This window comes from Staurois parvus, unplaced genomic scaffold, assembly GCF_062004578.1.
Source record: "Staurois parvus isolate SC_StPar_1 unplaced genomic scaffold, SC_StPar_1.0 ptg000052l, whole genome shotgun sequence".
Taxonomy (NCBI): domain Eukaryota; kingdom Metazoa; phylum Chordata; class Amphibia; order Anura; family Ranidae; genus Staurois; species Staurois parvus.
Window position 1 is genome coordinate 2073277 of NW_028317848.1, and position 14351 is coordinate 2087627.

Here is a 14351-nt window from a genome sequence, read left to right on the forward strand (position 1 = left end):
GTGAATGTGCTCCTGCGCTGGGCTGTCTGCATCCATGGACAGACATACAGCATGGCTCGGCCCTGGACGCAGCACTCTCATAGCAACCAGACAACAATTGGCTATTCATTGTGAAAGGTGCAATTTTCTGGACCAGGTTACTGCACAGAGCAGCCCCAAACCTCATCTTCTGGGTTCCTCCACCAGAGCTCTTGGCGCATCCTCTTCTCTGTGTTCCACCATAGGAAGCTGCTTCCTATGGTAGCACACGTGTGGGCTTGCACCCAAGCCAGGCTTTTGTTGCTTCTCCTAGAGAATGTAATTTTAAAAATGGCAATACGAAGACGTTTCTCTCAGCCTTCAATAATGATAAAACATGCTCTGAAAATGTGAAAATGATTGGCAATGCAGATAGTAGAGAAAGAGAGGAAATGACACCACATAGACTTCAGGAGGTATACTTCCATTGCCCCTCAGTGTAGTAGCGTTGGCATATTCTGTAAAGGACTACCACTAACTTTTTTTTAAGGCCTACTGAGCAGATCATCACTGAATCCTTTAACTTGGTGCTGAAATTGCTCTTTAATTAAACCTTTGGTCCAATAAAAGTAGAATTAATCTTTAAATTTTGTGTATTTATTGTAAAGAATGTTTGTTTGTCTAGCAGCACTAATATATGTATATATATATATTTTTTTTCTTTTAAAAGGAAATGCAACTTCTCCTCAAGCGCCAAGACCATCATTTATGGATTACTTCGATAAACAAGATTCCAAAAATAAGCCCCATGAGAACCACAACCAGAATGTGCATGACCAGTTCCATATATCCAAGAATGTGTTCCCCGACAACTGGAAGGTTCCTCCAGATGGTGACTTTGACTTTGTAAGTATTTGCATTGTTTTTGTTTTTCTAGGAGATAGATTAATGTTTTAGAAATGTATTATAGAAAAGCCTTGTTTTTATTGAAAGCTCACTTTTATTAAAACAGAAATGTCCAACAGAACAAACCGTTTTCCTCACAGGGCTTTCCAACCTCAACACAAAATAAAGTAGTGTTCAGCCTCCTGGCTCAGGGTTTGTGCCTCAGTCCTCCTGACTATCTAACAAAGCATCCCTGTGTTCATGTACAAAAGTGGTACCTCTGTCAGCTCTCTTTTCTGTGCAGCTCCCTCCTGCAGCGGCCCTCTGGCTATTACAGACTGCACAATGCAGATATATAATACAGAAATGCAGCGCTGAGAACAGATATTCAAAGTGAAAAAATAAATATATACATATATAAAAGTGTAGGCGCTAAGGAGCGCTATAAGTGGTACAATATAGTGGTATCCTCTAATTATGACGTATTGATATGGTAAACATAAAGTGAATGATTAAAGTGATATTCAGTGATCAATGCATAACATAATCAAGTCCAAATGCAAAAGATGATAAATAAATATAAGTGTAATCCGTGACTCGGTGGCTGGAAGCTTTTGTATAATATTGCACTAACCAGAAGCGCAATAAATAAGCACATTTGTGTATATAAATCCTGTCATGGTCACCTGGATCCAAATGGGTGTAATGAGAATCATCTGGCACACGTCATAGATCAGCAGACCTCACTCGCAGGTTCCAGGGGCATCACGTCCGATGTTAGAGACCAATCATGGGCATATGGCAGATGTATTTTCAGGACTCCACCTCAAGGGCTCGTTGAATAACGAGCCATAAAAAAATCTTCTCTGTGTGACAGTCCAACATCTGAGGGGTTGGCTCTGTTCTTCTCCAGTAAGCCCACGCCGTGTCATGTGTCCCAGGAATAATTCTGTAAGGAGATGTTACCCCATGCACAATGCAGACATGCACACCTCTGCCTGCTTTCATGCAACCACACATACTCCTCAGGAAAGGGGAGTCCCAATTTACTGTTAGATCTGAGAATATAACAGGTGTGAACACCTGCACCATCAGTATGCTGGTTGTCTGCAAAACCAGGACCCAGGATTGGAGATTTCCTCCCTCCCAAATTTCTAGGATATCTACGGGCTCCCAAACTGGATTTCACCAACCAACGGGGAAACTGAAAACCCAGTTTCCTCCGAATGAAAATAAGCATCCTGAAACCACTCAACCTGCCTAGTTTCCTAATTTAGAATCCTTGGTGAAAAAAATAACATACACTATATTGCCAAAAGTATTGGGACACCCCTCCAAATCATTGGATTCAAATGTTCCAATCACTTCCATGGCCACAGGTATATAAAATCAAGCACCTAGGCATGCAGACTGCTTCTACAAACATTTGTGAAATAATGGGTTGCTTTCTGGAGCTCAGTGAATTCAAGCGTGGTGTAATGATAGGTTGCCACCTGTGCAATAGGTCCATCTGTGAAAGTTCCTTGCTACTAAATATTCCACGGTCAACTTTTAGTGGTAATATACCAAAGTGGAAGCAACTGGGAACAGCAGCAACTCAGTCATGAAGTGGTAGTCTTGTAAAATGACAGAGTGGGGTCAGCGCATGCTGAAGCTCACAGTGCGCAGAAGTCACCAACTGTCTGCAGAGTCAATAACTAATGACCTCCAAACTTCATGTGGCCTTCAGATTAGCATAACAACAGTGCGTAGAGAGCTTCATGGAATGGGTTTCCATGGCTGAGCAGCTGCATCCCAGCCTTACATCACCAAGTGCAATTCAAAGCATCGGATGGAGTGGTGTAAAGCATGCCGCCAATGGACTCTAGAGCAGTGGAGACTTGTTCTCTGGAATGACAAAACATACTTCTCTGTCTGGCAATCTGATGGACGTGTCTGAGTTTGGCGGTTGCCAGAAGAACGGTACATGCCTGACTGCGTTGTGTAAAGTTTGGTGGACGAAGAATTATGTTGTGGGATGTTTATTGGGTTGGGCTTGGCCCCTTAGTTCCAGTGAAGGGAACTCTTAAGGCGTCAGCATACCAAGACATTTTGGACAATTTCATGCTTCTAACTTTGTGGGAACAGTTTGGGGATGGCCCCTTCCTGTTCCAACATGATTGAGCAGCAGTGTACAAAGCAAGGTCCATAAAAACGTAGATAAGTGAGTTTGGGGTGGAGGAACTTGACTGGCCTACACAGAGTCCTTACCTCAACCCAATATAACACCTTTGGGATGAATTCGAGAGGAGACTGCAAGCCAGGCCTTCCCGCCTGGCATCAGTGCCAGATCTCACAAATGTGCGTCTGGAAGAATGGTCAAACATTCTCATAGACACATTCCTAAACCTTGTGGACAGCCTTGCAGAAGAGTTGAAGCTGTTATAGCTGCAAAGGGTGGGCCAACTCAATGTTGAACCCTACATACTAAGACTGGGATGCCATTAAAGTTCATGTGCTTGTAAAGGCAGGCGTCCCAATACTTTTGGCAATAGTGTGTGTGTGTGTGTGTGTGTGTGTGTGTGTGTGTGTGTGTGTGTGTGTGTGTGTGTGTGTGTGTGTGTGTGTGTGTGTGTGCGCGCGCGCGCTCTGAAGCTTTAAGGGCTTTTTATTAATATTTGTAATTGTTTAAGGTGGCAGTAAACTAAACAAACCCAATATTTAATACTATAATGTACATGTATTTGTATGCTCCGCATACTTGCACATTATGGTAGATTTGTCTTACAAATGTAAATAAGTTATTATTATTGTGAGTGAGGTTGCCGCCATCACAATAATTTCTTACTTTTCCTATTTCATTGGAATTTAAAGACCACCAAGACGTTAACTAGTAAAACATACTTTATTTCTTCTACATAAAATCTATTCATCTTAAAAACAGTAGTAATTGTTCATAACTTGAGTGTTGTTTACTACAACAAGAAAAATACAGTACATTGCGCATAAAAAGCGTAACAAATCATATGTTAAATGGAAAGTGGCATTCCCAATAGCTGGTTGTAGACCACACAACTCAGGAAAACATGATTGTTAGTTCTACCCATATACTGGACATCCAATGTGTTTCAAGCTTTAATGTCTTCCTCAGGGATATAATACCACAAAATACAAACCTCATTTACAATTTTGTTCCTAAACATAAATACATTTTCAAAACTTTCTTAATGGATATGCTGAATCCTGCCAGGAGCAACACTATGCTATAATACTTCACAATACACAGAGAATCTCATAAATCCCTCATGTACTATCTTTTATACTGTAGATTTTGATTAGTCTATAAGTTACTGCAACTAAAGCTCAACTTCAGCCTTTCATTTTGTTCTGGATAGATTGGGAAAGAGAGCCTCTGTCAGTTTTTATTGCTGTTCGGGACAGCAAGTGATGGGAAACTTCTTCAATGAGGACACAGTCAAAGTTACATTTTGACAGAAATGTATCTGTTCTAAACCCTATCCAAAACTAAAAAGAGAAAACATTTTGGCACTTATTCTCTGTCTTTTAAAACATGTAGCTTGTTTGACTGGAATGTACTTTAAATAAAACACCATCCATTTATGAATGCTCAGTCATGCATGTTATCACCCAGGCATTCTTCTTTTAACTCTTGCATATGTAAACCAGCTGATACTCAGTGATACTTTTATAAAATCGTAGACGGAGGGTAGATTCCTAGCATCCCGAATAAGAACATCTGTAAGTGCAGATCATTTTGTTGATGAGAGACAGTTTGCATTTTAAATTGTCAACTTTTTACAATATATGAATATTTAAACTGCTGCCATACTGTCTGTGAAACATTTATGAGAGTTGTATATAACTGAGAGAATTACAAACTTACATTGACGTTTTCTGATAAAAATCTACCTCAAAACTACTTTTAATTAAAAGCTAAGCATTTTTATTACGTTAATTGTAGTATTTTCTTTAAATGTTGATTTTGTCTTTTTAATTTTTACATGTATGCTGTTGCCATGCTATTTTTTGTCAATTTTTCTTAAATTGCTGTGTGTATTTCTCATTCCTTACTATTTAATCTTAGCCTAATACTATTTTAAATTACACATTATGTAGGCTGCCATTAGTGACTTTCTCTGAAAATGCTAGTTGCCTGACTGCTTCTGGCTTTATTACTGTATGTTCTGCGTTAGTGACCTGGAACAAGCTAGCCGCCAGCAGAAGTCTTGATATGTATAGTTGTTCCAGGTCAGTGACTGATAAATGTAGAAGTCAAGGTATTCCGGCACTTATTGACAAAATTCATATCTGGTCCTATTATGTATTGACATTTGAAATCTTTCTGAAATTGTTTGTAAACCCTTACATATTCCCAGTGAACTGAATAGCCTCAGGTGATACATAGAGATTAAACAAATCCTCCTACATAAGTTCTACTTTATCTGCAATCTTCTCTTTCCTACATCGATTTAAAAGTTTTGATTTTAGATAAAATCCTCCTGCTTTTGTCAGTATCACAGAGGAGGGGACAGGGAGCTGCAGTTAGAGTTCTGTGAGAGCTCGAGGAAAAGGACCCCCCCAACACACACACACACACTTATGAATAGATAAGATATTTGCTGAAGCCCCCAACCCAAATGCATCTCATGTGTCTGGAAAACTTGTCAGAAGTGACTCATGTTGATAACATAGGAACGAAGGAACACTTTTTTTTAGAGCTTTGCAGAGAGACAAGGAAACACTCCAGATATCTGTGCTTTGTTCAGATTCCATGACTGAGGTTTGCAACCACATTAAGGGCCACACCAGAACTTTGTTCCATGTATGTTTTCCACACTGCCCTCAAAACACAGGGTTGATTTGCTAAAATTGGAGATTTCAAAATCTGGTGCAGCTGTGCATGGTAGCCAGTCACCTACTAACTTCATCTTAAGCTTTGATGAAAAAAATCTGGAAACTGATTGGTTTTTATGCAGAGCTGCACCAGATTTTGCACTCTCCAATTTTAGTAAATCATCCCCACTTGCCTTTTTGATCTTCTGTGGATGTCAGTGCAATTTTAATAGAAGACCAGATGCAGATTGCAAATGCATTGCATTTTGAGCACAGAACACGCCTTTCCTGCATCTTTTTCTGGTTTTTAAAAGTAGTGCATGCACTACTTTTTTCATGTTGCAGTGCAGTTTCAGTCCATTCAAATGAATGGGCTTCAAAATTGCAGCGGAAGGGACTTCACAGGAATCACACAGGGACACATGCTGCATTCCTGTGAATTCTGATGTGAACCGACTCTAAACCTCCATGTAAATGTGGAGAAAATATATATAGAGGCATGTGAAGTAAAAGAAGGAACGTATATATTAAATGTTTTACTTAAAAATATTAAAGAGCTGTGACAACTTTCAGTATATGAATTCCTACTTTCCTTTCACATGCCTCTTTTTATATTTTTGCATCTTCGTGGGGAGGTTGAGAGCTCCCTCCCTGCTTCAGCATCCCTGCCTACCTTTTCTCCCTTGTTGATTGATGTCAGATCTTAGACAGGGAGGTGGCATCATGGCAGTCTCCCACGTTACTATATTCAGGCCATCTGATTGTCTGCTTGGGCAAGCACTGGCACGTAGGCATAATCATGTGCTCCTGCATACCCTGAAAACCTGCTTTTTTAGCAAGGATTCCAGCATTGCAGGGACTGTGACTGGGAAAGTATACATGCCGGGGTGGGGGCAGCTATATCCAGAAATTTTCACTTTGTCCTTAATGGGCAAAAGTCACTATGTCTCCTTTAAGGGAGTTTCTGCTTCTTGTTTAAACTGGACAATTTCTTGAAGCTGATGATTTTCTGTAACATTTGTATTGCAAATTTGTAGGTATCTGGGTTTATATGTGTGTATCTTTTCTTTACATTGTACATTTACAATTAATATGCTTATTCAGTTCAATAATTTAGAGCCATCAATATTGCAATCTGTAAAGATTCTAATACACCCAAGGGATCTCTATCCCAGGAATGATTGAATCAATTAGTTATAGCTGCAGCAGAGGAAAAAAAAAAGGTTTACACTCTACGTTCTATCAGCCTGCTCAGCACAAGCTCAGTACCATGTGGAATGGAAATCTGTTTATTGCAGCAACACCAGTGTAATGATTTCTGTCACTTTGATGGAACTATTTCCAAGTGGCCATGGTTTCCAGATTGTTTGGCATTAGACATGAATGTGCACATCTTTAGGATTTCTTTTTTCTTTTTTTTTTTTTTCAGTAAGCTTCCTGTTTTAAGTACACAAATTGGAAGCCCTCTAAAGATTTTGGAATAGTAACAAAACTTGAAAGAACCATCTGTTAAGCGAGACAGAATATTTAAGTGTTCTAATGAGCAGAGGAAATAAATTCGAAACATGGCTGACTTGGAAACACGGGAGTTGTGACCTTAACCAAAGGTTGCCACTCAAGGCTACAGTCCTTCGAAGGAATGTGGAACATAGAGGCTACTGGTTACGAAGCATGTGGGGATGTTCTTGCTGTATGTGATTAATAAAGAATTGCCAAGTCTTGGCTTGGGTACAGCAAAAACTCTTCTTCTTGCACATTTAGTTTATTCAACTCTAATTGCTTACCCTCACTTTTTCCACTCCTGCTGAGCTTTTTGTAGCTTTGTTCAGACCATTGTTAATATAAATATTTATTAGCAGACCTAGCACCCATGTGGTATGTCTTTAATTCCCAGCCTAATTACTTATGTTGCATGCCTGCAGCATGTCTTGTGAGTTTGTTATACTCCCTGTTGGAGCATGACTGCCTTTGGGCAAGAGGCTTTAAAATTAACTGGTACAAGCTACTGTAGCAGCAGCAGCTTCATATGGCAGGGGTAACCAGCCATGATGGCTCAGCAGCTTTGTCTTCTAGAAAAACCATAGTTGTGTCTGCTTTTCAAGTAGTCCTGCCACTAACTTTGGCAGTTCAAACTGAGCATCAGACCATACAGGCAGCTGATATTGTTTGCAAATCTCAAGCTTTCCTGTTAAAGCTGATATTGATTCCATGCCTCCTATCTCCCCGTTGATCATTTAATAGGATTTGCAGCCTTTGGTTAGTGGCAATGCAGGAGCCCAAGTACTAAACACCTGTATTTCCTGTCGTCTCCTGGCAGCTGAACTCTTCTTGTTACTGATTTATCATACCCTGTTCTGCACTGCATGTAGGTGGCCATATTGGTGGAGGTAGGGCTTTACTTCCTCATGTCAGAGCCTCCAGCAAGGGAAACTGTCATCATGGTAATTGTATCATCAAATCTGACTTCAAACCTCTATATTATCAGGCACAGGCAAGGTAGAAATCACACTGCATGTGTACAGCTATGAGGCTTTAGGCACAGGAATGCCTAGGCACACTCACATACCAGGAAGTACACTGCTATTTTTCAGGGGGAGCTCAAGACTAAAGGTATATTCTTCAAGATTCTGTTTAGGCCAATTAACACTTTTAGATGTTCAACATAACATACCAAATCTTTACTGTCTGAGCTCAGTTCCACTTTGTAGACAATCAAGATATTAAAAAAACATGCAGCTACGTTTATCTTTCGATGCACCAGTCGGCTTACTGTAGTTAACAGTAAGGGTAACATCTGCCTATGCAGTTTTTATCACATTCCTAAATTATCCAGATTCCTGACAGTAGAGTCCATTTGCACCCGGCTGCCCATAGAGCAGAGTAGGGTCTGCTCTGCATAAACTGAGCAGACATGGACCTGTCATCCACCCACTCTGCGCTTGCCAGCAGGGTATCAGCAGACAGATACCCTTCTGATCAGAACAGAAGGCATCCATGTGAAAGGGTTCTTAGGGATTTTTACCCTCCTTTATTTGTCCTGTTTACTGTTATCTGAAAGTAATAGAAAATCCCAGATTATGGGTTGTCCCCAGAAGAGTATCAGAGGGGAAATCTTCCAGTGGCGACACTAGTTCTGATGACCCTGGTGACGACCAGGAATTCTCTTACTTTAGGGGGATTGCCACTAACTTTTGTTTTGACTATGGGACAGAACGTGAAGGGAAATCTCCCCAATGGGACACAGTTGGCATAAAAACAGTGAGGTTATAATGTTCCCTTACTCTATCCAAAATGAAAAAAGGTTTAGCCTTTAATTATGCTTTAAAAGTTCCTTATATGCAGCAATTGTCCTTGAGCATAGCCATGTTTTTAAGGATTTTACACTTTTCCTCATTGGTAAGTAGAAATAAAATTGAACCTATTGTCAGAGATTACCATAGAATCTTGCAATTTTAATTTTAGAGCCTAAGTCTTTACTGAATTTATAAGTAGAGTAACACCAAGGCTGAAATGATTGGTTGTAATTGAAAGTCTGTGCTGTTTGTCTTTCGGTGCAGGTTACGGGATCAAAAACTTAGACTTTTAGTCATGTGATCTCTGCTGAGCAGGAAGGTTAGCCAATCTGAACGCTGATTTTCTATACCCCACAGAGATCTTATCACCAAATGCCTAGAGATAGCAGAACTGTAGGGGTCCCTTGTGTTTTTTTGACAATTGTAAAAGATACATACTCTTTTTAGGAGCCTGGAAAGCATTGCATCATCAATCAGCAGATCTCTGTTGCCATGCAGGACTCCTGCAGACTGTCAGTGTGAGCTGTCTGCCCATACATTGTGCTACGATAACTTATTGCATCTTCCGGAGTGCAGACATTTATGGGAGTTATTTTGAAGGCTCATTTCAGGTACTTGCTCTAGCAGTATTCAAAATGCATTGAATCCTCATTAATAATATAATGCCACTGGAGTAAACCTGGAGTCTGGAGTTCAGTTTTAGCCCAGGTTCACACTAGATCTGCTGCATAATCGTGTGTTTCAGTGTGTTTGTGTTTAATGCGTGTTTATGATGTGTTTTCATACTTCAGGTATTTTTCATAGGAGGAGAAAACTAGTTTGTTAAACACAAACCCTGCCAAAAACACACCAAATATGCATGTACATACTGCATATGCATTTTAATGTGGTCACATGAAAGTCTTTGGGACCAAACATTATTTTTATACAGGATTTATATAGCGCCAACAGTTTGCTCAGCGCTTTATAATATAAAGGGAGACAATACAGTTCAATACAGGAAGGTTAGGAGGGTCCTTCCCCTGTGAGCTTACAATCTCATAAGGAGGGGCTGGTGAAACAAAATGTAATAACTGGGAGATGAACTGATGGGAGAAATAGAAGATTTGGTTATTAGCTCAAGGTAGAACAGCTTCCCTGAAGAGAGAGGTTTTCAGGGAACGCCTAAAAGTGGACAGAGTAGGAGATAGTCGGACAGATTGGGGTAGAGAGCTCCAGAGGATGGGAAAGGCTCTGGAGAAGTCCTGGAGATGAGTATGAGCGGAGGAGGCAGGGGAGCTAAAGAGCAGGAGGTCTTGGGAGGAGCGGAGAGGACGGTTTGGGTAATATTTGGAGACAAGATTGGTGATGTAGTTTGGTGCGGAGTTGTAAATTATTTCATATGTTAGCGTTTTGAATTTTATTTGTTGGGCAATGGGAAGCCAGTGGAGGGATTGGCAGAGAGGGATGGTGGACACGGAGCATTTAGTAAGGTGGATAAGTCTGGCAGCAGCATTCATGATAGACTGAAGAGGGGATAGCCTGCGATTAGGTAGGCCAATGAGGAGGGGGTTACAATAGTCAAGGCGAGGGATAACCAGGGAGTGAATAAGTTGCAAAGTGATTTCAATGGTTAAAAAGGGGGGTATTTTAGACATGTCATGGAGGTGAAATGCACCAAAAGAAGCACCTACACCTCTTCAAAAAACGCACTGGACCATTTTGCATTGATTTGAACCTGCATCATAGAGAATAATATGATTTCCATTGTTGGGTGCTGCAGCAATCACACTAGTGTGAATGGGGTCTAGGGCTGGTTCTTGGGATTTTTTTTGTTTCATTGAGTTGAGCTTGCAGGTGAAAAGCCTTTGCGCTTCAGAAAGGTATTGCATTGTCTGCTGTAGCATTTTTCTAAACAGAATAAAGGGACAAATGAAGTGACCTGGAACACTGTGAAGTCCAAAAACAAAGAGAAACTCAAAGGAACATTTTGTTTTGATTCCTAAAAACTGTCTTAAATTAAACATTACGACTCTACTTGTACCAAATGTATGTCACAGTAATTATGTCATTTTAAGGAAATGTGGAGAATATGCAACAGCTGCTAGAGAACATCAACAGATCAAACCTCCCAGTAATAAATAGCCTGGAAGCCTGCTGCTTAGCAGAATATTCCATTGTCTGGTTTGGTCAGGACTGACGGCACTGTGCAGTCAGCTGACCAGCTCTGCTCCTACGGTTACTAGAACTTGTTGGCATCCACTTAAAGTCATAATTTTTATATTCAGAGAGAAGTTAATCCATGTCAGTAAGGATGTTTGGCTTTGGTTGTTGAACTGCTGGTTTTATAGATTTGTATGAACATGGAAGTATTGTTAATTAATGGTTGCATACTTTACTGTGCCATATTTTTTTTCTTTTTGTAAGCTGGACAGCTCTTAATGTTTGCAGTTTTATAGCTGACTATTTGAGCCCTGGTTCACACTGCTGCCACTTCTGGTGTGATGTGCTGTGACCTGCAACACAAAGTCGCAAGACAAGTTAAAAAAAAAAAAAGTTTTTGCACTACTTTTCTGTGTCTTTGGCACAGCGTGAGTGCCTTGGACTGCAATGTTAAAATTACAAAAGTCACAAGCTAGTCGTACTATTTTCTTATCCTTGTGATTCTGGCTGCAACTTAAAAGGGTTTTTTTAAGCCAAAGTCGCAAAACATGAAAGTCACATTGAAGTCTGAAGCTAATTGCTTGTATTTTCTTTTTATTACCTTGTTTCAGTTGAGTAGAGATAGTGTTTGTACCATGTGGTCATAATCTAATTTTTTATCTTTAGTTTGTTCATGGAAAAATAAGACAATGAATACAATAATTTCACAAGTGAAGGCACCAGTTGAGGGAAATCTGTAAAGTGAGAAATATAGAGGCTGCGATTGCTATTTTTGAAAATGACAATTGACTTGAATTCATGCTGGTCCAGTGGCTTCAGTACTCTTGATTATTGACCTGCAACAAGTATTCCATTGGAATTGAGGAAGGCCTGAAGACATGTGTAATATTCCCTATTCTCATCCACAGCCTGCCCCACAGATCAGTGGAGTAAATAAAGCGTCCACGTTTGGAGTTCAGGTAGAGATGAGTTCTCAAGACTGCATCTCATCTCTTTTTTTTTTTTTTTCCCCAAATCACTTTTTATTCAAAGTTTTGTAGTTTTACTAACAAACTAGAAAAGGAACCAAAACAAATCACAATGTACAGTAGCAGTCATACATTACCTCAGTACAGGTACATAGAGTGGCTAGCACTGTACAAAAACATGGTTAGGAAAGTAGCCAGATATTGTTAATACATTTAGAATAAGAAGGCTACTTTCTTGACCTTTATACACTTTCAGGCTACTCAAAACCCTCTACGCTCATCAGCACAAGTGGGAGCAATAAGGTTTTAATCATCATTCAACACAAGTGATAAACCAAGGAGCAGTACCACTGGTATGTCCTGTTCAGATAACAAAAACCATGCTCATAGAGCATGTCTACCCATTGTGTGCCTTGGCCATCCATTTCTGCTTGTACCATAAATCAGTGTTGCCATGACTAATCTCACCACCAGTAAAGTTGGCATTGTAGAATCTGCAGGGATACTAATGCTAGCGGGGCTGGTCCTGGTATCTGCAATCATGGGTCCCATATCTTGTTGCATTTAAAAGGGGTGCCTCGCTGCAACAGGATTTGTCTTTCTTTATGCAAGGTAGAGTTAACCTGCGTTCTCCAAACCTCAAATCTAGGAGGAAGTGGAAACAGCCATCTTAACATAACACATTTAGGGGCCAGAAACCATAACCTAGAGATGGAAGTCTGGGCTTGAGGTGTATATATTTCCATATACATCCATCAATCCCATTGCAGATGTCAATGGGTCATTGTGCAAAAGAGACTAAAATGCTTGATTAATGGTAGCAATAACACCTTGCCAATAGTGTACCAGCTTGGGGCATTTCCAGAGCATATGAAGAATATCTGAAGGGCATCCTCCACATTTGGTATAATCCAGGCTCTCTCTAAGGTGCCATTGATATAACCTAGATGATGATCTATATGCCCTGTGTATAACAAAATGTTAGGACAGATGTCGGTGGTGAGAGGGATACCAGAAAGACCTGTTCCAAAATAGCTTGCCAAATTTCCCCATCTAAGGCAGCAATATCCTTAGCCTACCCTCTCCTACCAGGAAGCTGTAGGATACCAAGGGAACTATCAAGCAGTGATCTATATAGGGAAGACATGAGACCTTTCTTGTATGTTCTAATAGCTAACTGGTCCATAAATGGGGCATTAATAAGTATAAGAGTTGTCTGCTTAGCTTAGGCCAACCAACACATCTCTACTGGAGAGACATCCGCTTCTCTTTTTTTTGTCTTTCCCCCATCATCGTGCTGCTAAGACGTGCCCCGATTCTTCTGGATTTGGTAAGTAACAGCCTGAGAAGAACTTGTCCTTTTGTTCAGTTCAAACATTGGCCATTCTTATGGAGCTTTTCCAATAAATGCTAGGAAGGGTTTGCTGTTGCTAGCTCATTACCCCGTACACAACCCAGTTCTCATCCAATTGATAGTAGTGATGATTTGTATTATAACACCCTCATTTTTGATTATTTGTGTGTACAGCTTATGATAGAAGATCTTGAAGAAATATTGGATGAATCTGCTGTATAAATGCCAAGCAGCACATGTTGTTTGTATAACTATAGACCTTTTGTCAGTTGTAGAACAATTACAGCCAGCATGAAAGGCCGCAGTGCTACACAGACTTTCATGTTAAAAGTTAGACAGGATAAATTGTGATTTGTGGTTCTTCAACAGCTGAAGGCCAGCAGGTCACCTAGGCTTGTCTTACAGTGAACTAGTCTGCAGAATCCTGCAAGGAAAATTATGTTTTGAATGTTTGTGAGGCATTTTAACTTTTTAGTACTGCAGTTCTTTTTTTATTAATTGTAAACTAGTTAGTAAAACCGTCTACAGGGCTTTTTCACATTTATGTTTTCTTTGAAGCCGTTAATATTTATATACTAGGAGCCATGTTAAGTAAAAATACAACCCATGCCACTGTTTGACCATTTCTGATAAACAGTGCCTACCTTTTGGCAAGTCCTGCTATTTCAGTAAACTGGGAATGTCGGTGAGGAATGGTTGAAAAAGAAAAAAAAAAAATGTCCTAACGTGACTTGTGCTTTTAAATGGCCTCTCTTTTATCCATGTACTGTATAGCATTACATTTTAATGTGGTCTCTTTGTGTTTTGTTTCTTTATTGTGACTGTTTTTTCCCTTTTTAATAGTTCTTTTGTTAATTTTCTAACCACTGTCTGAATTAAATCTGGAATCTTCTGGTCGTCATCTTATGCGGTGGAATA

At 39.9% G+C, this 14351-nt stretch overlaps 1 protein-coding gene across 1 annotated transcript in view; it reads left to right on the top strand.

Moving 5' to 3' along the window:
* STK3 (serine/threonine kinase 3) overlaps nucleotides 1-14351 on the top strand; it is a 288476-nt gene that overhangs the window by 206089 nt on the left and 68036 nt on the right. The window contains exon 10 of the mRNA XM_089666443.1: nucleotides 689-864. Within this exon, the coding sequence (XP_089522569.1) occupies nucleotides 689-864 (176 nt within the window). The remainder of the gene's footprint in view (nucleotides 1-688; nucleotides 865-14351) is intronic.